Source organism: Cardiocondyla obscurior, linkage group LG14, assembly GCF_019399895.1.
Source record: "Cardiocondyla obscurior isolate alpha-2009 linkage group LG14, Cobs3.1, whole genome shotgun sequence".
Taxonomy (NCBI): domain Eukaryota; kingdom Metazoa; phylum Arthropoda; class Insecta; order Hymenoptera; family Formicidae; genus Cardiocondyla; species Cardiocondyla obscurior.
In genome coordinates this window covers 5,794,166-5,821,132 of record NC_091877.1, presented here as the reverse complement: position 1 = coordinate 5,821,132, position 26,967 = coordinate 5,794,166, and the positions used below count along the sequence as shown (strand labels likewise).

Here is a 26,967-nt window from a genome sequence, read left to right as displayed (position 1 = left end):
AAATTTCAAAGTTCCTCGAAAGCGACGTGATCGCCACGTCATTCGCCGGTCCGGGCCTCCCGCGACGCTTTTAATGTCTCGATAATCGCGGGGAGTCGCCGGTGTTTCTTCGAAGATCCATCAAGCCCCCGATCCATCGAGCCTTCGATCACGAGGTGTGTCTGGTCCACGGGCAGAGCTTTATGTACAAAGCGCAGCGGGGTGCAACAAACGAAGCGCGGACGAAGGCCGGCGTGGGCAACTCGCAAAGTGTTCGAGCGAGGCGTAGAATTAGACCGCGGCTCTATTTCAGTTCAGCGGGACGCAAACATTAACAAATCACGCTTAGCGTGCCGAGCATTCTTCAAAGAGTCACCAGCGTTGCGATATTATTGTGTTTAGACTCCGCGAGATCTAGGATTAACTTTTCTTCCGCAGCGAGCCCGGCGGGAAAGAAAAAAGGAAAAAGAAAAAAAAAATGAAGAGGAAGGAAGCTCTGCCCGCGTCAGAACTCCCAGGCGGAAAAACAAATATCGAAAAATTACTTGCGTCACGTGAGGCCGACAGGCACTTTCGCGTTATCGGAGGATAAAAATGAAATATACGACCGTCGTAATGCAATTTCGATGCCGTCGGTACGTAGCCTGGGTTTGTCCGAATTGCTCGACTCGCCCTTTTTTACAGCCTTTTTCCTTTTCTTTTCCAGACGAGCTGCGAGCTCGCGGGCCGAGATTCTTTCGAAGCGGCAGTTATTTACACGATCCAAATTCGAGCAGGCGAATTCGCCGGGAGCGACTAATGATTCCCGCGTGGGTGGCTCCTTTGGTTTTATTTTAGCCGAGGCCCGGGTTACAACCCGACGATCAGATAAAGATACACGTATGTCACGCCGCCGGGAATCGTATAATACTTTCGTCGATTTTAACAGCTTTATCGCGCTTACGGCATATGCATCTAGCCGTCGAGTAGGCGACACGTCGTTATGACGATTGATAAAGTCTCGATTTGATCTATAAATACACGCAACGCTTGACGTGAAACGCGCAGCTTTATCTCGCGGAAGAGGTGAGCGCACGCACGCACGTCTGACGAAATGAAAGACGAGGAACCGTCCCGATGACGCGGTGAGGGAAAAAAAAAAAATTAAAAATGAAAGAGAGGCACGTGAGTGCATAATTAGGCAAGACCGTGACGTCAAAGACGTCCTACGTGCTATGAAAGTTTCGAGCCGACGTCATTCTTCCTCGGAGGAAGAAAGACGTTACTAATCCTGCTAGATAAAAATTCCCTCCCTGTAAACTCCTGCCTGGCAAGGAAATGACGGTGCTCGGCCTGAATTGACGTAGATCATTAATATTAAATATATTCCTTTGAGATTTTCACGCCAAGTATCTATACGAGGATCGAGGGACGAGAAAAGTGAAATTAATATCTTATTAGATAAAGTTATCGGCGCGCGCTATTTCGAGCTGAATTTCTGGAAGTTTACGTCTTCCTTCAGTGCAATAAAATTTTATGATAAATTCAATTTAAAGTAACTTTTCTTTCCTTGAGATTTTTATTCTCTTTTTTTTCGCCGACGAGTGAGCGGGAAGCGAAGCTAAGACGGGAAGATTTATGACATAACAAAGTTGATATTCACGGAGAGCTCAATGCCACTTTGTCTGATAACTGGCTTGGCTCGCGAACTATACTGCTCTCTGTTAAAATATCTCGCAGACTCCGAGACTTACAAACGGTCGGTAACGCAGCGTATTTAAATGGCATAAATAATGAGCTTTTCACGCAAATTTATTTCATTTAATTTTCGTCACGAAGATCGCGATCGTGAACCGGTGGCCAGTCCGTCAAAAAAAGAAAAAAATAAGAAAAAAAAACAGTGCCTCCGAAGGCCGAGAAATCGGGGAAAAAAATTCAAATCAAATTAAATTAATATGTCTCAATATTGGACAATTTATTAAAAAATATATGTACATTTATACATAAATTATTACAATACGGAACTAAACTTTTAATAAAGAGGCGGCGCGCAAAACCGGCCAGGAATTATATGTTGCGTAGTGGAAGCATGTTGCAAAACTTTTATTGCGAGGGTTTGATTCCAGAAAGGATCTAATTCTCGGCAAAACTTCGGAACGCTAAACTTCTACGTGCCCTTCTTTCATACATCCACTTCGCATGAATTACTAAAGCGCGGAGTGAGCAAGTTTCTCGTGTTTATGTGTTTATGCATAAAGTGCACCTCGCGGGACGATTTTCTTTATCAATGGGCACTTTTCTCCTTTCTGTTTTGTCACAGTATTTTGTCCCCCGGCGCGTGTTCGGTTTCTATTTTGCGGAACAACCGGTGTTATCGCGGCTTCTTGATCTCGCCGGGAGTTTGCGCGACGCGTAAATAGTTAACTAAATAATTTCATTCGCAGAAGTAATTTGCATGTGTAATAAAATTATGACGTCGGCGCCGGCAAGAACTAAACGCATCCGTCGTTTCCACGAACGTTTTGTCGTCGCCGTCTTCTCGTCCCGCAAAGATCAATTTCCAAAGACAATGATAGCAATCGGCCGCTATTCGTTTACGATCGTCGGTGCGTAGAGCGGCCTAAACAAGTTTAGAGAAACGATCCTTTTTCTTTCCATTTCTTTTTGTCTTTCTCCGTTCGGCGGTGGTGCTTCTTCGGTTTGTCTCAAACCGCAATCGTCTCGGAGAACCGGATTCGAGGCGGGCCCTTTTCGGCCCGAAGGGCCGAAACGTCGCGCGCAAAATTGTCGCGAGTCCCGCGAGCGTCCACGGTCAGTGACGTCGTTTCTCGTCTCGTTCCTACGCTCGGTGACCGAGCCACGTATTGACATGGACCACTCGACCTTGGCGAAACGCACTTCATCTGTCTCTGACGCGCAAACAAAAGCGAGCGTCGTTATCAAGTTTCGACAGGCAAATAGGCTCCGATTACGATTCAACGAAAGCTGTGTGAAAGAAAAAGGGAACCGTGAGATGAGGCGATTAATTTCGATCGCGAGATCGTCGCTGCGGAAAGTCAAGAAGTTCTCGCGCTCAAAAGAAAATTGATAATCGAGGAATTAATAATTATTAATTAAAAAAAAATCTTTTCTCGCAAAACGCTTGCTGTAATTCTTTTTTTTTTTTTAATAAATATTATTTAGCTGACGTTAAGTGCGCACGGATTAAATTTAACGTTCCGGGCGGCTTTCTTCGTTCTCCATTGTGAGATTGCGTATCTTTACGGAAGATAATGCAATTAATGCTTGGTTCGCGTGCGTCGAACGCAGGTACGGAAATATGGCTTAATGCTTCGCCGGGGACCGCCATGATATTCCCGCCTTCTCTTTCTTTCCTCCCTCGTCTCTCCCGCCCTTTTTAATAAAAATATTTCCCCCTTCGGCACCATGCCGCGGCCCTTTCTCCTACTCAAGAAAACCCGACTGCATCTTTTTCTTTCTCTTTCTCTCCTTGTTTTCTCTCTCTCTCTCTCGTTGATTCGCTCGATCGTTCGCATCATGGTGTTAGGGTGAACGCGATTTGGGGTTCCCTTTCGCTCGAAGCACTTAGCGTGAAGGTATTTGTCTATCGAAAACTATACCCTCGTTGCCTACGCGAAATCTGTCCCTTTTGCAAGATTCCCTCGCAACGAGAATCGCATCGCTTGGACAGAAGTACTCGGCGACACGTGCGCGCGACGTGTGCGTTTGACTAAGTGGCAGAAAGATCTACTTTAACACACTCGAAAAATGCTGATTGCAAGTGCAACGGCATACCTTCAGTAAAGACAAAAAACGATAAGGAAACCGCCTAATCATCTTTTTGCTCGTATTACGCTAAATCGCGACGGCATTCCGTGGGACCCTATCGATCGCCGCAAGTCGCATAATCAAGTTTAACGTTCACGATCGGCGGAAGATTTACGTAAAAAGAAGAAAGACAAAAAAAAGGAATAACAAGCGAGACCGCGAGGGGAAAAAAAACACGTTGTTTCCCCAATTTGACGTTTCACGCTCGGCAAGTTTTCTCCGCCTCGAAGGAAATATTTCAGCGTGAATTTCGAGCCGCTCGCGGAGGAACTGAATTTAGTGTTGCATGGAAATTCGAGTGCCTAGCGGAGCTTCCGCCGGAGCGTTGCCCCCCGCAACCACTCCAGATATCTTCGATCCGCATCGTGCGGACATCTGCATACGTGGACACGGTATTCGTCCGGCGGCGGCGGAGTAGAGAGAGGTCGGATTTTGTTTTGCGGCGTGGAAGTCGTGGCGTGGCGAGGCGATTAGGCGAGCGCAAAGCTCGACTTTTTCCTGACGACCTTCGGCAATCAATCGACGCTATTGTAGCCGATGTTACCTTCGGTACACTCTGTATATGCTTGCATATACACTGTAGAAGCACTCTCCCCCTTCTGTCCCTCCCGCCCTCTCTCGCTCGCTCTCTCTCTCGGTCTATCACCGAACCCCCGTCTATCTCCACCGCTCTGTCTGTCTGTCTTCCTTCTCTTCGTGGTCGGCACTCCGCTCGCGAGCCGCTGCCTCAGGGCGAGGGATAAGAGCACACCAGTGCCGTGGTTGTTGCGATCGTACCTCGTTTCAAAGGTTTCAAAGTCCCGAGCGTCGTTGTTATTTTCTTACGATTATTTTTTTTTCCCATGTCACGTCCAGTTTATAATAGTGCAACATGCATTTGATTAAAAAAAAAAAATTTGTACCCCAGGCGCGGACCGACGTTAATTAAAAAATATATATTAAAATATACGTAAGCAATTTTTGTCCTGCAAAACTTTTGGAATATATCACTCGTTAATTTTATAATAATCAAGGTTCATCTACGAAAGATATTTAATTGTTTATATATTACTTAAAATATTTAATTTTGTAACGTAATAAGGTGATGACTTGTAAAAAAATAAAGCGTGATATTCTTTTACACGTTAAAAAATTCTTATCAGACATGTACAGATCGCGGAATCTACCGCAGCCTCTTTTCGAACTTCACGCGCCGCACCTGCGGCGCAATCCCGCGGAGCGGGGGCGGCGAGGACGGCGGTCGCGGTGGCCGCGACGGCGTAGAGGAAGGCAACGAGGAGGCAGAGAGGCCACCACCGCCAGTAGCTCCCAGGCAGTGACTCCGCGTGTGTAACGTTGAACCGATGGGAGGTCTGCGACGCCCGCGCGGCGCGTTATGTCACCGATGACGACCTCAGGACGCGGCGGCGCCCCGGATTCCGCGCGGCGCGAATAAGAGCGAGTGCACGCCGAAGAGTGCGGTGAACCCCGCGAGTTGGACGATCGCGTTCGCCAGAGTGTTCCCCGGACTCGATCCGTAGCTGCTAAACCGGCCGTGCGTTTACACCTAGCTCCCGAGTCCGCCGTCGAGGAAGCTGCGGGAGATCGCGACGGAAAAGCGAATCGTGAGACGCGCCCGGCCCCGAGCTGACGAGGATCCCCCGCTCTCCGCGTTCCCCTTGGAGCATTCCCGTTCGGTCGGCGCGACACCGACCGTGTCACGGTTCGATAGCCGGATGAACGCCGGCGACCCCGTCAACGTCCCTGTGCCTGGGATCGCACGGGCGGCGGGCGGGCTTACGGCCACGTCGAAGCGGTAGACGGCACGCGCGCTTGGTCCCGGGATCGGCGACGGAAGCTTCGTTCCGGGTCGACAATGGCGCGGTGGCCTTGAGAATCGATCGCGCAGCAGCGAGTCGTCGACGGGTGAACGGTCGGGGTTTCGGCCTGGCGCGATTCAATCCGCGGCGGATCCACGCGCGCCGCGATCGTTTCAGACCTACCGGGTGTCTGCGATGCGTGGAACGGCGTCCGGGCGAGTGCCGGCTCGTCGTCGTGCGAGGAAACGCCAAGTGCGAGAGTGTGCGAACCGCGATACCGGTTGTGAGAACCTCGGCGAGTCGCGTACGTAGGCGAGTGACACTCGACGGTTGCAACGGTCCGAGAGCGGTGGCCGATCGATCACCGGCGGCCGGGTGGACGATCCCGTCGGACAAGAGAGAGACAGAGTAATCCCCGTTCGTTGAATGGAGTAATGAGCGGGGCCCCTGCGCGGGGCACAGTGCCCCGTCGTCAAAGACGCCATCATCACCATCATCATCATCATCATCATCAGAAGCGGCAGAAGCGCGTGCGGGAGGACGAGGCGCCGCGAACCGCGCTGTGCGAGCCTGAAGAGAAGCGGCCGAAGATCAACCCGATCTTCTTGTGGGCGTCGCAGTGCGAGCAGAGGATCGTCGAGGTGAGATGCGAGGACTACGACAAGCGTAATCGCATCAAGCTCACCAAGACCGCGCAGGGATGGCGTTCGATACCGCGCACCACGTCCAACGTCTACGCGATCTCTCCAGCCGACGGCTGCAAGAAGATGGGCATGACCGACGCGGCGTCGCCGGCCGCCTCGTCCAACGACGAGAAAGAGAACGGCAAACGGTGCCACCAGGAGCCGGCGGGCGCGGTCGCGAGTTTACGCTGCCATCCGCGAGTGTATTCTTCGAGCGGCACGACGAACGGTTTGCTTCCTGGCGACGACGTAGGCAGGAAGAATCGCGGCTACGATGAAGAGGCCCGGCGGGGCTGCTCGTCCCCGTTGCCAGGGCGCGATCAACTCGATCACGACGACGGCGGCGGACAGAAAGACCCCGAGGAGGGCAAAAACCGTGAGCAAAGTAAGCCGAAGGACCGATTGACCGACCTGAAGAGCAAGGACAGGCTGAACGGATGGATAAACCTGCAGCGGCTGCAGATGGACAAGCTGTTTCAGCCGCGCGTCGTGCTGGAGCTGTTGCAGCTATCGCAATTGCCCGAGAGCGCGCATCAAAACGTTCGCCACGCGAGAAGTAAGGACGCGACGGCGAGCGAGACGAGGCGGACGGAGGAAGGTAGCGAACGGGAGGAAGACGCCGCGGCGGAGGAGGACGAGGACGCGCCGGAGGACGAGACAGGCGAGGAGGAGAGCGCCGAGAAGTCGAATCGGATCAACAAGGCGGGCATTCAAGACATATTGAACATGATAGACGCAACGGCCTCGCCCGTTCTCGCCGCCGATACTCCCACCGCCGACCTTCCAGTGGACTCCACCAAGACCTACGAGATGCACGACCTGAAGCAGTCCGAGAACGAGCGGGCCAAGAGTACCGCACTCGACGATATGAAGGATCAAACGAGGAGCAGCGTGGCCGACTACGAGGCCGTCGACGAAGAGGCCGAGCACACGATCGACGACAAGTTGGAGGTGCACGAAGAAAAGATCCTAGAGATGGAGAGCGGGAAGGTAGAGGACGGCCTCGATCACCGCCCGCTGGAGAACAACGTCGAGCCGCTCGTCAACTCCTGCAAAATTGCCGAGGCCGACGGCGGCTTCGTTCTCGACCAAACGAAATGCGGCTCGAATTCTCCCGTCACGTGGCAGCCGGATGTCCCGGCCGAGGAAGAGGAGGCGCCGGACGAGCCCGGCGAACCATTGAAACTAGACTACGACAGCTCGAAGATTCTCAATGCCCTGAGGAACACGCCGGGGCTTTCGGTTTCCGTGATGAGAAACCATACGCCCGAAATCGGCAAGAACGCGATCGTGCCACCCGCGAGGCCGCCCTCGAAGGCATCCTCGTCGAGTAGATCGCCCGACTCGCAGGCGGAGTGCGTCGAAAAGTTGCTGAAGAGCGCGAACGACTTGAGCCGCGACGGTTCACCTCGCAACCTGCCGGGGCTATCGATCGTCATTCCAAGCTACCGCTACAAAAGTGTCTCCGGTCAACTAACAGCCTCGCCGAGCACGAAACGTCGCGTCGAGTCGCCCGAGAGCACCGTTAGCTTCAACAAGGTCGACGTGTATCCAGAGGAAATGAAAGTGGACAGGTTCCTACACGAGGAAGACGGGGACGAGGAGGAGGACGAGGACGACTGCGATTCGCAAGTTCTGGAAGATCTTAGGCAGCAGAAAGCGGATTCTCTGGCGTATGACAATGTCGACGCGGATTACTATAACGGAGCCGCTGCTAGAAGCAGTCAGGAGGGCCGCGGAACTCCGTTGGAGGCCACGAAGACCGATCACGCTTGGATTGGGCCCGGTCGAAGCAGCGAGGCGCAGGCCAAGGGTAAATATCAAGATCTCGAACATTTCGACGAGCAGGTCCTGGAGGAGCTGCGATCTCGCGGGACTGTGGTCTCGCCGCAGCCAAGTGGAATCCCGTGCTCCCCCGCATCCAGAAGGCCATCGTCGGCATATCTCGAGAGGCTTCTCCCCAGCCCGCCGTGCTCGGTGTCCTGCTCGGAGGACGCTAATAGCGAATTGACGCTCAAGACTATTTTGGCTTCGTCCGTGGATCCGCGAGATGAGAAAGCAAAAGACGGAGTGACGGTCCGTTCCGATCAAAGTAATCAGTCCACCGCTCGACCGGTACCCTCGAGCATCGACAGGGCCTCGAGAAGAATCAATCAGCGTAGCTTCCAGGAACGGCTGAACGTTCACAGTCAAGAGATAAGGAGCTCCGGCAGGCCAATGTCCAGCGGCGACATTCACAGTACCTTCTACGCGACAACGGAACGCGCTGCACCCAAGAGACCGATGTCCGCCGAGTGGCAACCGATAACCGGGCTGCGGCAAAAGAATCAAGCCGGCTACTACCAAAAAGCTGTCAATAAAGCGAGGGGTCACTTCGCCGATCAAGATCAGATTACCTGTTCTACAACCAGCAACGCGGACAAGTTCCTGGATCCAGCGAGACAACTGCGCGAACTAATTGAGACTGTCGGTCACCTGATTCCCGATCCTCTCTTGGTACCTCGCGACTATCTGCCTGGTCTGGCCGCCGCGCCGGCGACGGAGATACCGAAACTGCTTGCCAGCAGACCCGAGCTAAGGCTACCCGAGGCTCTCACCAGGCCCGACCTTCTTCGAGATCCCGACTTGCTCGTGATATCGTTGGCGCATCTGCAGCACGTGTTGGATCACGGCGAGGGGCCGGTCTCCAGGTCACGACGTTCGGCGCAGCAACCCGGGCCCGCCGTCAACGGCATCTTCAACAAGGGCACGTCCGGTCTAGCGAACGGCGTCAGAGGCGCCGGACATGCCGGCACCAGCAGGCCCAAGCTCAGCTGCAAACCGATCGGCACGCTGATGCCGATGCAGCCGATAGATCTGTCGAGCGGCGGCCGGTCACGCGTCAATCCCTACTCGCCTTTACTTCGAGTACGCAGCGGACTGCTCAAGCAAGAACCGGAAGTGAGCTCCACCGCGAATTCGCCGGACGAGTCGCAACTGTGGCACCCGTTGTTCGGCAGGTAAGCACTAATTTTCATCTTTATTTTTAATTGACCTTAATTTAATTAACCCCCCTCGAGCCGCGTGAAGAAATTTATCTCATTTCAGCATCTCTATAATTTTCAAGACTTTTGCACGATCTATAATTTCGTTCGCGGTAAACAGTTCAATTAATCGCGTCGATAAAACAACGGGTAACTGACGAATGTAAGACTATTCGAGGATAATAATTGCAACAAAGTCTATCGATGATTGTTATTTATTTTTTCCCTGCTGTGTTATCTAATCATATAAATTACACGGCGTTTGATATAATCAAGCATTCGTTTAAGCCGCGATATATTCGATGAAATGTTAGGAGCGTGCTACAGTAAGCAAACGGCACTTCGGATATATTTAGAGCGAAAGGGGTGAACGAGAAAATAATAATAAAAGTATTTAAAAAAAAAGAAAAAAAAAAACGTGGCATCGATGCTTCGCGTACTCGCGTGCAAATGGGTCGGCTTTAATAACTATCGTGACGATCCGTGTGCACGAAAAACAATGCTGCTAACTCGATCGGAGGCCTCGGGTGCGAAGGTGAGAAACGAGCAAGGCGGAAGCTCGACGGGGCAACGTTGAAAGAAAATCGGCGTCGGTGGCGATGGGAAATGCACCTTGATATCTGCGATAATAACACGCCATATGTTTGCGGGAATATGAAATGTGAACATTAAAATTCAGACTCAAATGCATAAACCGTTCGCGAAAAGATTTTCACCGCGTATCTTTCTTAATCACGGGACGAGCGAAGCGTGGCTTCGATGACTAGTCGAACCCTCCGAAACGAATCGAGGGACCTGGGGGCTTCATTTGCATTTTAATATTAACGTATAGCCACCGCGACGTGACTAGCGAACTCCATCGCGCGAGCCTGTAACGAGCCGATCGCGCGTCGCACGTACATCGACACTGTTAAATATTTAAATTAGATCGAGCGCCCGTGCGACAGGCGCCTCTGTATCGCGCCTCCTACGTCGTCGGTTCGAGCATGACCTATTATACCACCCCCGCGGAGGAGGTGTCGGAGGAAGGATTGATGATCGTCGTTAGACGTAATTGGCGACGAAAATAGTCGCGGCCTGCAACGAAAATAAAGGAGTCGCGATAATAATCGTTTCGCGTGTAAAATTTCCGTCGTCCGGGCTCTCCCAATCTTCGACGTTGTCGGCTCCTTCGTTCTCACAAAATTTTACCAAGTCCCGCGCGCTCTCTTGCCTCGCTGACCAACGTAGAAATAGAATCCCCGAAACCGCGCGTGGCGCGAAGAGATTTTTGGCAGCGTTCGCGCGGCCCGCCTCGCGGAAGCGAGATCAGGAAGTCGCCGGACCCGCGATTTATCCGCGCGACTAATTAGCGATCGAGGCTTCTCTAATTAGAAGCGTCGGCTTGGATGCACGATCGGCGGCTGCATTGGCACATTGCGAAACTGGGTCGCGGCGACGCTTCTAGATTCTATGTTTGTTAGTCCGTGCCGTGGTAATTTTTTTTTTTTGTTTTTTTTTTATCATCGTTACTTCATTATTCGTTGTAAGCGATATATCTATTGACGTTACCGATAATAACCAAATTTTGTTGCTCGAGCTTCTTAATTTTCAGCGGAAATCACAACGAAATATTATTTCTATTATATTCATATAACTTAAAATTTTTTATTTACAATTAATTAGATCTTTTTAATTTCTCGTTGCGTACCTTCGAGATCGTCGCCGGGAATGTCGCTTGGAGCTCGGAAAAGTCAAACAATAAAACCTTGTCTGCGGCTACGTGATTCCATCGCTGAAAACCGCAAGCTCGGCGGTGACAATAGAGAAAAGAGTTGCGTAAGCTGCACGCTTATGATTTATAAACCGATAATAAATAACGCGCGAGTAAAACAATTTTTCAGCGACGGTATGCTAATTTTCTGTGCCAGGAAGGACGTCTGCCACGTCGTTATTCGTGAAAGATCGCTACATTTATTACACTTAGATCGCGCTGGCGCGCTCGGGAATCACTTTGATAAATCAGCCTTGGATTAATTTGATTAGTATAAGATCACGACTTTCTCATTTGTCCTTCGAGTGACGTCTAAATTCTATGCAATAACAAGTTTATTTGCTTTCCCTTGTACCGAGAGAGGAAAAATACGACTGTACGCTACGTTCGAACGAAACTGCTTGCCTTTAACATATTCGTAGGAAAAGTTTTAACACGCGTTGCGTAAAAGCACTTTTCAACGTGTCAGAAAACAAACGCCCTTTAAATTCGTATTCATTTTAAATTACTAGAAGAAATCATGCGCGCGTTATTTTTTAAGAAACCCCAATAATTAACAATGAAAAAAAAAAATTATTCGACTCACCAATCTGCATGAGCTTCGGCGGAGTTTTAAAGTTCTGCCGGTAACTGTAACATAAAAGGCAAAATATTAATGTATTAATTTCACATTTGTTCAAGGGAGATCGTCGCGGTGAATGAATTAAAATGCGCGCAAAATTAAACGCGCCGTCAGTAAGGCAGCCGGCAAAAATTTCACGTCCGCCAGACGCGGGACCGTTGCGCTTATCGATTAGCCGGGGCACGGGAGTCGCTGAATCTCCTCGTGTCTCGTTAATGAAACGCTAGGGACAAAAGGACCGCGTCGGCAATTAATAGACGCGCGGGGTCTTGAGGAAAGAACCGGAGGGCCGGCCAGAAGGTCCCTCTTTCTCTCGCTGCTTCGGGGTTACACGGTGCTTGATCGCACGATCCGCGCGACGTAAATGCGACCGCCGGGCGTTACATGCACGGGGCCTTCGTAAAGGTCCCGAGCGCCCTTTCGCCACGACGTGGCACTTGTGTAAATAGCATATATTAGGATGCTACTTCGTCGACGGACGGACGGCTTTAATGAGAGGTAGAGCCAGCAGAGGAGGGCTCTCTTCGTCGCAGTTGACGCCGTTGTGCGACGTCGACACGAACGCTCATCGATCGCGCACAGGGAATTCGAAAGCGCGGGGAAGGGCCGCGGGGAGGAGGAAGCAAAGCGCCGGACAGGAAGCAAAAATTTCACCGGGGTTTAACCCTCTCGAGGGCGAGCAGAGAGCCGGCAGGGTGGGGTAAAATCAATTTGTTGCTCCCGTTGTAACGATCTCGCAGAGAGAATCCTCTCGTCCGTGTTTCCGCGATATTTCGATGCGCTCGCGTTCGAAATTAGAAATGAGGCTGTACCGCGGAGCGGGTGTCGGGCGACGACGATATTTTTCCACCCGGTCGCTACGTACTTGCATAATTCTCTCGCGTAATCGCGTCGCTCCCTGTCGCGGTGAACGAAAAATATTGGTAAAAACATCGCTCCGATTAGTATTCCTCGTGCAGCTTTGTAAAATCAACAGGATGTACATCAGCCGTTGATAAGACTTTCTGCGTGTGTTGCAAGAAGGCACGAGTCGCGCGACGTCGAGTAATCAAGCGATAATTAAAAAAAGAAAGAAAAAAAAAAAAAAAACAGCTGGCACCCAGTGTCGATTCCCGATGCGTCGCGTAACGCCGAATCAATACGCGGGACACGGCGAGAAGGGTTGCGCATTATTATCCCCCGTCCTCGTAATTAATTCACGTGTCGGCAGATACAACAAACCGTAAGCGATCCTACACAGCGTATCTACAATTCCGCGATAATGGCGCAAATCAGCGAGCGAAAGATACTCATCGAATATTTATGCGCGACAGGTCTATACGTATTGACGAATCTTTTCGATATTTATCACGAGCCGAATAATCTTGGCTGACTTCCCTACTCGACCCAGGTCGATGAAATTCTACCCGCAGATGCCTCTTTTTTCGAGGGTTCGCGCGGAGCTTCAGCCCGCCCGACAGATCGAGCTAATCGAATTCGCGCGTCCGCTCGTAACTACAATGATAAGCGGGGATCGCGCGCTTCTGCATTCGACATATCCCGCTTCGCGGATGGAATCCGAGATCTCCGGCCGTAGAATGGGATCGGCAGGGACGTGGCTGTCGGCGAGAGGGTCCGAGAGGGTCGGCACGATTTACGAGACGTCCGATTCTAGATCGCCGGCCCTGAAGACTCACCTCGCCCACGTCCACGCCCACGTTCCCGCCGCAAAAAGAGGAAGAAACGCGAGAACGGGTGACGGGATCGGGAAGCGTGTGGAGAAAAGTGAGAAGGATCAAGAGCGACGAGCGAGACTAGAGGAGAAACGAAGAGGCCGATCTAAAGTTAGAGAAAGAAAAAGTCTGCGGAGAAATAGCTCTTGGGAGGCTCTCCTCACTCCCCCTTCTTCGTCCTTACTCCTCTCGGTCTCTTGACACGATCTTCGCCCTCTTCTGCCCTTCCCTCCGTTTCTTCTTCTTCGTTCTTTCTTCCGCCCTTTCTATTTCTGCCTACCTAGGTCGTCGTTATCTAACTTTCTCCAGTTTACTCTTCCTCCGTCCATTTTTCTCGTTGCCCTGCTCGCGGTTTCTCGGGCCGCAAACATACGCGAGTTCGCGGACTGCCGGTTATAAAGTCGCACTGTGTCGGCGGCGAACATCGCGACACAGTGATCGAGCCTAGGGGTCATTGGTCCCCTGGGACTGCCGCAGGCAGATCCCTTCTATGCTATCTCTTTTCCGCCCTGCATCTCCCCCGCTGGTGCTCGCGCGTAGGTATATCGCCAATGTGAACGCCCCTTTAAGAGCGGATCGATGATCACTAGGAAGCTCGCATACATCACGGTACGTTCCGTTTGTACGAAAGGGTGATAGCGCTGAATTTCGAAAGCTACGTTAGGGCGGCTCACGAGAGGGAATTAAAATTTTCAACAGAGACGGAAAGTAGGAATTATAGCAATTTAATAACCGAACGAGAAAGCAGATTTTGTTCTCGGGGAAGGAAAAATGAGCCGCAATTTATATCGAGCGGTAGTATAAGGACTTGGACGAGTATCGATTATCAGTGAAGCCAAAATGCTATCGAGGAATGTTGGCAAAATATAGACTGCGGACTATATACCGGAGAAGAACTCAACTTTGCGGCACGACTCTTCGCGGAAAGTGGAATTGCGACAATCGCGGAACACCGATAACTTCGGGAGAAAGTTCGCAGCCGAGTTCCATCGCTTCCCAAGGAACAGGACGCGGAATGAGAGAAGACGCTGGAAGTAGCGGCGATCAGGCCAGCCGGTAGTCTGAATTAGTTCGGCAAGTAATCGAGGATCGCAGTCACGAGAACTGCGGAATAAGTGACTGACTTAGAGATCGGCCAGATGGGCGAGACGTAGAAATCCGTGCGAAATCGATCGGAGAGGCGCTTACCCGGTCAACGGTCCCTCGCTAAAGAGTTCTGTTGTTCGAGAGTTCGAAGCGCTATTCATTAACGGTATACGCTCGCAGTCTCTTCCGTCTTTTATTCGAGCAACGGAGGAACGGTCGTTCGCTTCTAATTTTTAGAGAAGACGGAACGTGCGCGTTTAACCCTTTCCTGAGCGCGTCTAGATTTGAAACGTGAGAAGACGAGGATGTAATCTACATCCTGCAAATAATTAACTAATCGTCTACATTTTTCTACTTAATGAATATTATTCAGCGCCGCGCAAAGAAATCGGTTTCGCGTCGAACGCACGGACGTTTAAAGTACGAGAAAACTCCCCGCGAGCACCTCAAGAATTAAAGTCCGCTTCGATCGATTAAATTAATCGCAGCTCGGGCCGCGGCTCGACCCCGAATAATGAAATCAGGAAATCGGACGGTGGTCGAAAAATTGCTGGGCCGACGACGCCGACGTTGTCACGCAACCTTCAAGTATTTACGCAACGGGGGAGCCAAAGCGGAACGGGAACACGCGTGCCACGTGCCGGTGCTCCATGCGACGACGGAGATTCGTACTTCATTAGCACGCAGCCGCTTTCGCGGATCGATGTACGCGAACAATGGACCGCGTTGACGCGTTTCTCGCCTTCTAAATCCTTCTAACGCAAAACACACGCGTAGGTGTAAACGCGACCCGACGATCCACCTCGATCTTTCGCTTAGTCTAAAAAACGTCTATTAATTTTATTAATCGCAGACCGAGCTCACTTTTAAAACGACTAGATGCAGAGAGATACGCTTTTATGCAGCGGAAAAATGAATTTACATCGACGTTTGCGATCCCCTTCGGCGAAAGCGTTCATTAAATAATTTAAAATCGAATCAGTGTAAGTTTTCTGCGGGACGAATGTGCGCACGCGACGTATTACAGTTTCTGGGTTTTTTTTTTTTTCCTTTTTTTTCAGAGATTTTAGTTTCGCCGTAGAGAGCGGCCGACGTGGAATCTTTCACGGATCGATGTCTATGTATAGCCGGCGCGAACTATGGTCGTAGATACGAGATGATGGGCTATTTCGGCTCACCTGGGCCGTAGCTTTCGAACGGGCGCGTTCTGTTATCATTATTATTGCAATTATTATTAGAACTGTGCGGGTGTTTTTTTTTTTTTTTTTTTTTTTCTCTCGTTCCGTCTATCGAACGACGGTTGACGCATCTTTGCCAAGATTTCGTTCGGTGATTTACGAAAGAGGCGAGAATTACACGAGCGGTGCGTGTCGCTTGACACTACGTGGCTTCACGGGATGGATTAACGTCACCGCCGCGCGAAATCCGCGACTGCGACAAACAGGTGAAGATTCGTTCGACTAACAAACGCGAGATCGACTGCGGAAGCTCCGGTGGATGGGGAAAGACGAAACGAGCGGACATGTCTTATCGTTCGTACGTAATTTTTTTTTTTTTCTTCTTTTTTTTCTCTTGCTGGCGTCGTCGCGTCAACCGTCGCGCGATGTCGGAGACGCGACGATCGATAGGAGCAAAAGAAATGAAATAAACGAAAGGGGAGGGGATTGTAAAGCGAGAGGAATAACATTTGAAGACAGCAGGCTTGATCGCCGGTGACGCGAATCGTTTCATTAGAAAAAAAGTAGAAAAAAAAAAAAAGTGTAGAGCCAAAGAGGGACTTGCTTGCCCCTTGCGAGATATATCGTGCGCTTAAATGCGAGGAAAATTTTACATAGAAAACAAGTCTCCGTATTTCTCGGTAAAGGTAATAATAGCCCTCCGTCCGTGCGCTAAATCCGCTTTGCGGTTTTCAGGGCCTTGGGCCTTTGAAAAAAAAACTCGAGCAGGTGAGACCTGTCCTGGAACAACCCCCGCTTCTCGCTGTGATTTTGTGTATCGCTTACACGTCGCGACCGGTGCATCGAAATATCAAATTACGTGCGCGGGGATCGATTAACCTTTGCGATTAACATTGCACTGACGAATGACGTGTAAAACGCGATTTGCAAACAAGGGCGGGTACGCACGTGTCAGGACCGACGCGGCCACGTGGTTTTTTTTTTTCGCCGGCCGCGTTCGCCACCCTTTGTACTAAGATTTGCAAAGCATTCGGCACCGTGAAACCGCTCGCCCACCCTCGCCATTACGTGTGCGCGTACACGTATACGCGATGGTGTGGGCGACTCTATAGGGGATGGCTATGTTGGGCTCACCTCGATGCGCGACGTGGTTGTGGTGGCCAGGGAGAGTAACGAAGAGAGAGGAATGCCGGCGAAGAGATGATGACGGAGAGGAATAGGATAGCAGAGGAGAGCGAGGGAAGGGAGGGAGAGAGAGAGAGAGAACTACGTAATCTGCGCACGTGCGAACCGAGAGCACCTCGATCGATCGTCCTCGTCGCTGCGGAGTCGTTACGAGCGGAGTACCGGTAGTGTCGCGGTTGGTACTAGGATCTCTACTACAGCATGAAAACTAGCGGGCACGCTGGTACGTGCTCGAGACTCTCGAGTACGCGAGAGCTAAAAGGGTACGGGGTCTGTCTTTTCGCTCGAAAAGCACCTGCAGCCTCGTATCCGTCAGAAACGTTGATACCTGGCCTCTCAATAGCTTTCTATTTAAGTTTCCAGCGCGACGATGATCGAACAGTTGAGAAAACTTTTTTTTTTTTTTTTTTTTTTAATTATTAACTTATATTTGCATGCATTAATATTTATTGTATGTAATAAATATTAAACTTGCTTTTGTATTATACATGTATAATCGTACGACAAAGTTGCTTAATTAATTTTCATATTTTTATATCTACTTAAATGCAGCGACGTCATTTTTTTCGAATATCGAGGAAATATTATTTCTTCGACGTTAAATAATTTAGACAATGATGCACGCTCCTTTCAAAGCGACCCACATTTTACCTCGCACGATTGAACGGTGGCTTAGCTGGAAAGACGATCAGTGACACGAGAAAAAGTACTTAGCTTATCAACGATGACCTCAATAGGCATCTAGCCTCAATCTACAGACGCAACCGAAAATGAAAAAAAACAACGTGCGCAGTTAAATAAATAAGAATAACTTGTAACATTACTTCTCGTCGCATCTGGAGTCAACTATTTACGGCCCGAGATTCGAAAAAAAATCACAGAGTAATAAATGATTTATTGTTGTACGAATATACGGCTCCTTTAAATTCACGCGCTAGGACGGTAGAAAGCGAGAAAGTTTCACAACTGTTAATTTCCCGCAAAAGTAAACAAGCGAATTTGGCGACGAGTGAATGCCACTGAACTTTGCATTGTATTATACGAAGTGACCTAAAGTTAGAAATTTACAACGACGAAGAAAAGAAAAAAAAGGAAAAAAAAAAAAAGAAGTTTCCCGCCGGAAGTTCCCCACGTGGCGATCAAGCTCGCTGACGTTTTTAGGGCAAACGGCACAAAAGTTTCGGCTGACATTTACTCATCAGGATACACCTTACCTCGCGACCCTCATCAAATTTTCAACACGGCATTCATGCGGTCGCGGCCATTCGGTGGAGTATATTCCTCTCTACGCGGCGCGTGCGCCAACTTTCCCAAATGAAGTTCGGAAGTTTCTTTCCGACTGAACGGCAGTGTTTGAACGCGCGCAAACTTTCGCGAGATCCGGCAAATCGGCGAGAGATTATTAGACGTAATTTTGTTCGTTTACTTACTCTTGCAAGGCTCAATTTTTTACTCTTTTTTTTTCTTTTTCTTCTTTTTCTCGTAAAATTATCGCGCTACGACCACACACGCTTATTTGGGAAATATCTAACGACGTTGTAAACGCTTTGATAAAACAAAAAGACCGTTTACTGAATATTTTATTTCGAATGAATACACAGGCAGAATCTGCCCGCTTCGGTTTGATTGCCTACGAATTGCGTAGATAGCGATGTCTCCTGACAAAGAAGAACAAACGGACCCCTCGTTAGCCGCGCAATTTTTCACCGTTCGGCTCAATATTTTATAAGCGCGGATGCGTCTTAATTGTTATCGTTCACGATCGTGGAAGAGCTAACTGGGTGAACTTCGGCCAGGCAAAGTTTAATCGCGGGCGCCGTATTAATGACAAAATCGTCTGCTCTTAAATGCGATATTAAATATTCCCGTGCCATCTACCCAACATATTTGATATTCAAAGTACAACATAAGATTTAAATATATTATTGAGACGAGCGCTATGTCCACGTGTATATGCATATCAGAAACGGAGCAGGGATCGATACGGTGTGCATGAATTATTTGCAGGGACAAGGAAAAGGAGAGAAAGAGAGGAAAAAAAAAAAATACTCCGACCTATAATCAACGCAGCCGGTCATGATGTCTCCTCCATCGAGAGGGAAGGTAGGGAAACACCCGAGACTTTCGCTCCCGCGAATTTCATTGACACGAATGCGACGTTTTCGCGAATTGCCAAGTCGATATCGGACACTCATTCACCCCTATCCGCATTTAGAAGAAGAGTCCCTTCTGCGTGCAGTCGGACATAAGGTCCGAAGTTCTGGAGCGCCTTCGATCGGGGAATTCATATTTCATACGGCAGTCGGCGTATCAGAGAGAAAGAGACGGGGACCGAGTCGCTCACGGCGTCTCTAAAACTCGGCCATTTATATTTCAAATCGTGGCGAGCGAGCAGCGGATAGATTATCGTCGAGGAGAGCGTCTCCTCGCTTATCGCGTCTCGTTATACGCGGAGAAGTCGCGAGTCAGGGGCAGAAAAAGTTTATCCTCGCTCCCGAAGGGAGAGAACGCGACAGAGGCACCCTGTAACTTTCCGTCCCGTCCATTCGTGCCCTGCGCGTACCTTTAATTCACCGGGATTACGAACGTCCGCGACCGTTCATTATCCCGCGCAAACTTTTCGCGTGAACCCCTAAATCTCACCCGAAAAAAAAAAGGTAGCCGAGGACGCGAAAGGGTTGAATCAGCCGTAATATCACCCCTGCTGTTTCGGATACGCGCTGCAATCATGTAAAAAAAAAAAAAAAAAGGGGGGGTGAAATACATAAGTTTCAAAACGGCGGGCGAAAGAAAAACCACTATATGCCTGAAGGCGGGCCGCAATTACACCTCGACGTCGTGAGAGAGTCGCCCGGTAGGAAAACGGTCGCAGACGTATGCGCCCGCGAAGCGGGTGCATCGGGTTCTCGGTAGCGGAAGGCGAGGTCTCACCCTCATCCTACAAGCCGTTCCACGATGCGTTTCTTTCGTGCGTTTCTTTTCACCGCGTGGGAATGCGCCACATGCCGGTAGCGGCGCGGGGCGACTTTCAGTGGCGACGTCGCGTGCGAGTAATCGTCCCGATTACCTTCGCTTATCGTTGCACCGTGACGTCGGAAAAGTGCTCTTAATTAAGCAGCGCGTCCTAATTGATTTCTCTCGACACGCGCCACGTGGCGTCCGCTGTCACGGCCGCGGGGATTTAGCCGGGCCACGAATCGCCGCGAATATCGACGTTGAAGTTAGAGTTCGACGAGCAGCGCGGCTCTTGAAAAAAAAATGGTCCGTTTCTTAATTAAATTGCTTACGGTAATTATGTGAGCTACGCGACTGTCAGCCGGCTCACGATAACAGTAACGACTAGGAAATTTCCGTGGGATTCTGACGATAATGCGACTGCCGCGAGAAAAACTGTCTCGAAAAATTGCATCCTTCGTGCATTTAGAATTCTTACCATTTAAATTAGAGAATCTTTGGTTTCATTCTTTAACTCAATCGGAGCCATTTAACTGGGAACGTTTAATCGGAACGTTTATTAAAATTTTGTTATTATTAAAAATGTAAGTTTTTGTAAAATTGTAAACTTCACTCGGTCGTTATCGGTGTTGACGCCGATTGCGCAGCCAAAACACAGATACTATACAACGGAGGACAGATATTGTCTCGAAACTGCGCAACCGAATAATTACTAGTCATCATTGGACCACCGGCAAATAAATTTTCACCGATTACATGCACGTCCGAGTGGAAAAACAGACCACCAGAAGCGTTATCTGTGGCGACCTAGGCGAGTTGTTTATTCGTCGTAAATAACATAAAAATCTACTATCACGGTTTAAAATTACCACTAGAACTACCAACCTCAGATCAATCTAACTCGGTCTTAAACTTTTCTTTTCCAATTACGTACTCGTTAAGATATTTCTCCGCTGGGACTTATGCAGAGAAAATAATGATAATGCCTATATACTAATTTATTTTCATAATACATAAAATATATGTATGTATGCAACGTATCAAAGTAACGTAAGTAGTTTCAGCATTGTAATAATTTATTTTCTGATTTCTACAGTTTTTGCATCACTTTTTATCCTACTAGACATTGAAAAAAAACTCGCGCGCGTTATTTACTCTTGTTTCTTCTACGTTAAATAAAGTATTATTTTACGTTTAATAATTTTCGCCGTCAAATTACTTTGGGAGACTTTAAGCACCTTTCGTGTTTCTTTTTTTTTTTCTTTCTTTTTTTATCTAGTTTAAATATGCACTCGGACATTAATTAATTATTCGACGTAATATTCGGTCTAAAATTATATTCATAATATTCTTTTATGACGCGTTTTACAGCACGGAGGTAGCAGGCGAGATTTAAAGACCTTGAAAAGCGTGCCTCGCGCGACTTGGCGTCGGTGCGCAGTTGGAGTGCAAAATAATAAAAATTAACCTGACATTTACACTTGCGACAACGCTCGGCAAACAATAAAAATCTCTGCGTCTCCTTTTTAAATAGGGACAATTATTTTATTACTCTCGGTAATAAAATTATAAAGCACATAGTAAAATTAAATTGTTTTGCAGCCAGAAGAGGCAGCAACAGCAACAGCAGCAGCAGCAGCAGCAGCTGCTGCCGCCGTCGCAGCTCCAACAACAGCAGCAGCAACACGCCTCCTGGCACAGGACCACTCTCGCCTCCTGACCACCGTGACCCTGACCCTAACTGCGAGTCCCGAAAGGCTGAAAGAGCAAGGAAAGGAATCGCGAGGGACACCACGACAGTCCACTTCTTACGCGGTTTCGACCACCCGGAGAAATGCGAACGAAAAAGATGCGGAATGCCGGCGAGGATCTTCGCGGAACGACGCCGCTCGACGCCCTTTCCCTTCGCGGTGGTGTAGTCGAAGCGGCCGATCCGATTCCGCTCGCACGTTCTCAGCTCGTTAACCGCCCGTAATTGCCGCTCTATTCATGAAAAAAACGACGACCGCAAACGCGATATCTGCGTCTCATCGTGAACAGAGTTGAATAATTTTATTTTTTATGATCATATTTAAAGCCACGATAATTCTTTTCGCGCATGCCATTAGCGAGATAGCGAATGAGCGAGACGAGGCGTGCGCGAGATCGAGACTTACGGCGTCGGTTAAGAGATCAATTGCGACGCGTGATCTTAGTGAAGCTCGACGAGAGCATTCGTAAATTATATAAAAGCGTAAATCATGTGATAACGAAATCATATGCGACTGTAGGCGGCAACCAATTAATAGAGTAGGATTAGAGGTAATATATTTTGACTGGAGAACCCGGCAGACTTCTTAGCGGGTTTGAGTCGCAGATATATATTTTTCTGTTGGACTCTTTGTACTGACAAAAAGATGTATTCTCATATCTGCAGAATTAATGCCAAGCCAAACTGAGACCAGTAAAAAAAAAAAACAAAAAAAAACAAAAAAAAAAGAAGAAGAAGAGGAAAAGAAATAAAAAAATAGTGTACACATCAAACTTACAAGTGCGAGGACTTACGCGGCGAGAACTAATTATAATAAGGCTGCAAATCGGCGCACCAATATGCGATCAGTTTGCCATGATATGCAATTACAGCGAAAATTAAAAAAGAAAAAAAAAGAAAAAAAAAGGAGTAGTTCGTTAATGTGGACTCGTTGATGTGATGTTTTGTAAGACTACACCACTGCTTCTACGATAAAAAAACTTCACGGTTCTCTCTCTCATCGTCACTACTTTGTAAAAAAGACCCTTGACACAAGTGCAATGACATGCGAACGCCGTGATGAGGCTTCTCCGTTTCGTATATGTTATCTGTTTTAGCGGTACAGTTAAAGTTTATCTATTGCTAATTATTTAAATGAGTTTTTTCGCATAAATTATGCGGGCGATAATAGAGCGCGCGATCTCGCGTCTCGAATAGAAATTGGATCGCAATTGTTAATGGATCGCGGTGAATCTCCCCAAGGGAAAAATCCAGGAATATATCTGATATACAGAATTTTATAATTAAAGTTACGTTTAAAAATTAAAGTTACGTTCTGCATTATTTAGTGCAATTTCTTTCGTCGGCTAAGTGCTATTAGTTTTTACTGTGTACAGCCTGTTGTTAATCAGCTTAGCATTAATGTACCATACGCTCGTATTTTTTTCATTTCTGCGCGTCACGGCGATCGTATATAACTAGTCCCCCGATCTCGGCGAAGTAGAAATTAGTGCGTCACGAACAAATATTTAATTGACGACTTATGCGCCGTGTTTACGCAAGCAGCGATTACTTTCCATGTGCGCAATTAACGATATATGTTTTAAACTCCGTGCGCTTCGATGGTTCGATTTCGCGTTTAATTTCCGTCGTAAAATCTCTTGTCCTCGCGACGTTTATAGAACGTTGAACATTAAACGACGAGCACGCTGGTCTAGGAGACACATCTACCGATGCAGTTTCTCTATTTCGGCGACGTAAGTTAATCCAGCTTTATTTGCTCGGGACGGCGAATCCTCCATTTGTTTCTATTTGTCAAGTTGATTAGCGAATATTGCTTTTTCGCTTCGTGATAGCGCACCTATGAAGTTACAGTGAGAGGAAGTTTTAATTGCCCGCCCGCGGGCGATATTTACTTAAATGAAGAACAAATACTGGGCGCGCTTTTACGTAATACTTCGCGACAAGCGCGATTCACTAAGTTTCCAGTCCAGAGACTGATCGGGTACTTTACACGAATATTGTATTTTTTTTTTCTTCAAATATTATTTATGTGTGATGCAACGAATGGCGATACTGAATAAGGTTTTGTTCCGGTCAGCAATTTTGCAGTTAATTAAATTAAAAAGTATATTAAAACTGATCGACAATTTTATTTCTTTATCGCTCGCGTGCTCGATACTTTTGTCGCGCATCGGAAAATTTTAGCGACAGAATAATGTATGTTAGAGACGCTATTTCGAAATTCGTCGTGCTTTAGTATTCCGCCGGGGACGGTCATTTATTACGTAAACGTGCAATCTTTATCTTGTACCGTTGCTCGCATTATGGAACGAACTTCGATGCGCAGAATGGAAACACTCGCTGCTGGCGTAAACTCGGTGATCACGTCGACGGACTGAGCGCATTGATCCTTTATTGTAATCTAGCAGACACACCGTACAACGATCTACATATTTCTCGCCAAGAGGACAATTTGTTATAGACTGTTTGATTTTTATACGTTACGTATGTATTTTGCGTCGAAATACGTTAGAGGGAAAAGGATTGAAGCGCACAGAAAGCAAAAATGAGCGTGAAATACGTGAGAATAGGTGCTATTTGATTGTTAAAAAAATAGGAAAAAAAAAAAAAAATAACGGGGCGGGGAAGGATGGCATGGAGGGTCACGACCAGAGCGTGTAGATAGTCCATTTGTAGGTAGAGAAAAGGTACTTTATACGCGATGTGCGTTGTACACGCGTGCCGGAGAAGAATGCGTGTCCACGTATACCCGCGCGAATGTATGAGTGCTGCGGTTACCGATTACCGTTTTATCGGGGCCGAAATCCGACACCCGGCCATTACGACGGAGGAAATTTTTTGCGGTGACTCGCAGTTCTTGCGCCGGATTTATTCGAGTCGTCTCCGATATGGATTAGCGTCAGTCAACTAAGTCCCGCCCACGTAAAACGTGTATCCCACGATAGTAAATATTTTGATCGCCGAGTTTAGTCCGCACTATGCGCGTGACGTCCGGTGGAAAGATAAAAAAAAAAGCTGACGGAATACAAATTTCATATGCTGGACGTCTTCGTAACATTAATTCTTTCTTTCGTAAAACGCGATTTCAAATATTCCGTGTGAAATGCTAAGAAAATATTAGCCGCGACTATGACGATGTAGAAACTGGCTTTGGAGACATCGAATGAATATCGGTCTCGCAACGGAGCACATCATCCGGTTTCTCCGACAATGAGATTTAATACGGCGTGGGATACATGGTTCATCACGGCGGGGAATTCTCTTTCTCTGACTATATGCGTATCATAGCTGGGAGCTACACGGAACGACCGCGATCAGAGAGAATTGTCAATCATTTAATTAGGCGAGCCAATAGCTAAGCATTCAATTACTTATACACACAGATACACATGCGTACACGCAGGGAAAAGAGAGAGAAACCTTCCTTTATATTTGCATCACGACCGCGGCTGCGATGCGGAGGAGACGCATTAACTATCGTGGATTAATCGGAACGAGCTGAAGTACTACTGAACGGCAGCTGCGAGCGCGAAGTAGATGCGAATTGCAGTTTCGTGTCCGTTTTGCGCCTACGGCCGCAGATAACGCGGAGGCGATCGGCCGTTCCAATTCCCACAGAAATGCGCCGCGGTTATTAGCGAGTCGGCCTCGTTCGGAAGACGCAATTTTAACACCCCCACAACGCCGCCGGTAGACCGCGTGGCACACCGCCGCTAAAAGCGAAGACAACGACCGCTCTGTTCCGGTTTCGTAAAGCGATATGCGATTACACGCGCTGCATCGTGCAGAGAACTATCAGCTAGGACGAGACAAGGCGATAGTACAGAAAATAAAAATTGTTTCCCAGCGCGAAACGATTTCAAAGAGAACAGAGAGTCAAAGTAATCATTTGTACGTTAAACTGACCAAATTGTGACTCAAAAAATGATGTAAGTTTGTTACACTTTGGTTTGCATAACGTCGCATGGATATTGCTTGGACTTCCGGATCTTTTTAGAATTCCTGAGAAGAACAGAGTCAAAGTAACGCCAGTTTTACGCCGTGTTAAATGAATCATGATCCAACAATGATGTGAATTTGTAATAACTTGATCAATATGACGTCACGTTGGTTACATTGACTGCCTGATCTTCTCAGGATTGTTTCACACTTGAGTCCCGACGGTGCTAACGACAAGTCTAACTTGGGCCAGAGTTCTCGAGATCAGGGAGGTGATAGGATATTTCTGGGAGCGTCTCGTTAGCTGCGGCTGTGGCGCATACGATATTAATCATCATTACTCTTACTATAGCGCGGTGACGCGTGCAGAATGTATAAATTTGTATTTGTTTGATTATTTATTGTTAGGTAGAGAGCGGATATGCAATGGAAGTTCCGCGGCTAGGCAGACGTCATCAGCTTTAGCGACCCTGTGACTGTTTAGCCTTTAGATTTTATTAGCGACGTAAAAATGACTAAAATATTATTTTGTTGATATATACATATTATATATATTATATATATGATTACTATTGACTATGAATTACGAATAATCTGTAAATATACGAGGGCACCGCACCGTCGTGTCTCTCTTATAAAAAATCGTCCAAAGAGTTTCTTTCGAAGATCTTTCGAAACCTTCTTTTTGCAAACGCGTCTTAATTATGAATCTTTAGCGAGCTCATTCGCCGGACGAGAGAAGACTGTTAATTAGAGTGATTATCGGTGCCACTTACCGGGGTTCCTCGTTATTTCCTGCGTTTCGGCCGGTTCTCGCGAAGCAGATCCGGTGGTCCGGGGTCTCCATCCTCGATGCGGGACTTCTGGATCACGGTGACGAGTCGTCAAGTCCAGGGTATTCCAACCAAGCACGGGCCTTAGTTCTCGAACCTGTATATCCTTGTGGCACTTATCCCGCAGAACTCAAATCCCTATTCACGAATCGCTTTTCTCGAAACCCTGTTTTCGTGGCACTCGCGCACGGAATTTTCGCGTTCGAACATTCGAATCTTCGAATTTACAAAGTGACGCGTCGAAAATCGTGACGAGATGACCGGCGCCTCGCCACCATCTTACCGGCGTTCTGATCGGAGCCTCTGGTTGGCGCTCGCGGGCTGGTTCGAGCACAGAATTTGAATTACCCAATCAGGAGTGCGGATTCGCGTTGCAAAATTAATCCCGGAGAGTACGCGACTTCCGCCTTCGTGTCGCGCAGTGGTTTCGTCGACCGAGACTCGGGAGTGTTACGAAATGCGAATGCGGCGGTGAAATATTAAACGCGCGGTTATTTCACGGCCAATTTCGCACGATGGACCGATTCCGTCGATATGCCGACTGAGATTCATCAAATGGGGGACGGATCGTCGCCGGCATTCTTCTTTCCGGTAAGTTGATTCTCTTTCAAATTTTTCATTATTGTATTCTTATGGGCTTTTACATAAAATAATTCTGTA

At 48.2% G+C, this 26,967-nt stretch overlaps 2 protein-coding genes across 2 annotated transcripts in view; one reads left to right on the top strand and one right to left on the bottom strand.

The window, feature by feature from the left end:
• The window catches only part of LOC139108030 (G-protein coupled receptor Mth2), a 34,183-nt gene extending 7,285 nt beyond the window's left edge, over positions 1 to 26,898 (bottom strand). Inside the window, exons 1-2 of the mRNA XM_070666011.1 lie at positions 26,251 to 26,898; positions 11,631 to 11,674 (exon numbers count right to left, since the gene is read on the bottom strand). The gene's annotated coding sequence lies outside the window, so the exon portion shown is untranslated. The remainder of the gene's footprint in view (positions 1 to 11,630; positions 11,675 to 26,250) is intronic.
• LOC139108013 (uncharacterized) lies at positions 5,098 to 23,654 on the top strand. The gene is made up of 2 exons (XM_070665978.1): positions 5,098 to 9,267; positions 21,385 to 23,654. The coding sequence occupies exons 1-2, from the start codon at positions 6,020 to 6,022 to the stop codon at positions 21,500 to 21,502; spliced, it is 3,366 nt and encodes a 1,121-aa protein (XP_070522079.1). The 5' UTR covers positions 5,098 to 6,019; the 3' UTR covers positions 21,503 to 23,654.
• Positions 26,899 to 26,967: the final 69 nt, after the last annotated feature.

Coding starts and splice junctions, on each gene's coding strand:
- LOC139108013 (XM_070665978.1), top strand. CDS start 6,020: ATGAGCGGGGCCCCTGCGCGGGGCACAGTGCCCCGTCGTCAAAGACGC. Junction 9,268..21,384: donor TGGCACCCGTTGTTCGGCAG/GTAAGCACTAAT, acceptor ATTGTTTTGCAG/CCAGAAGAGGCAGCAACAGC.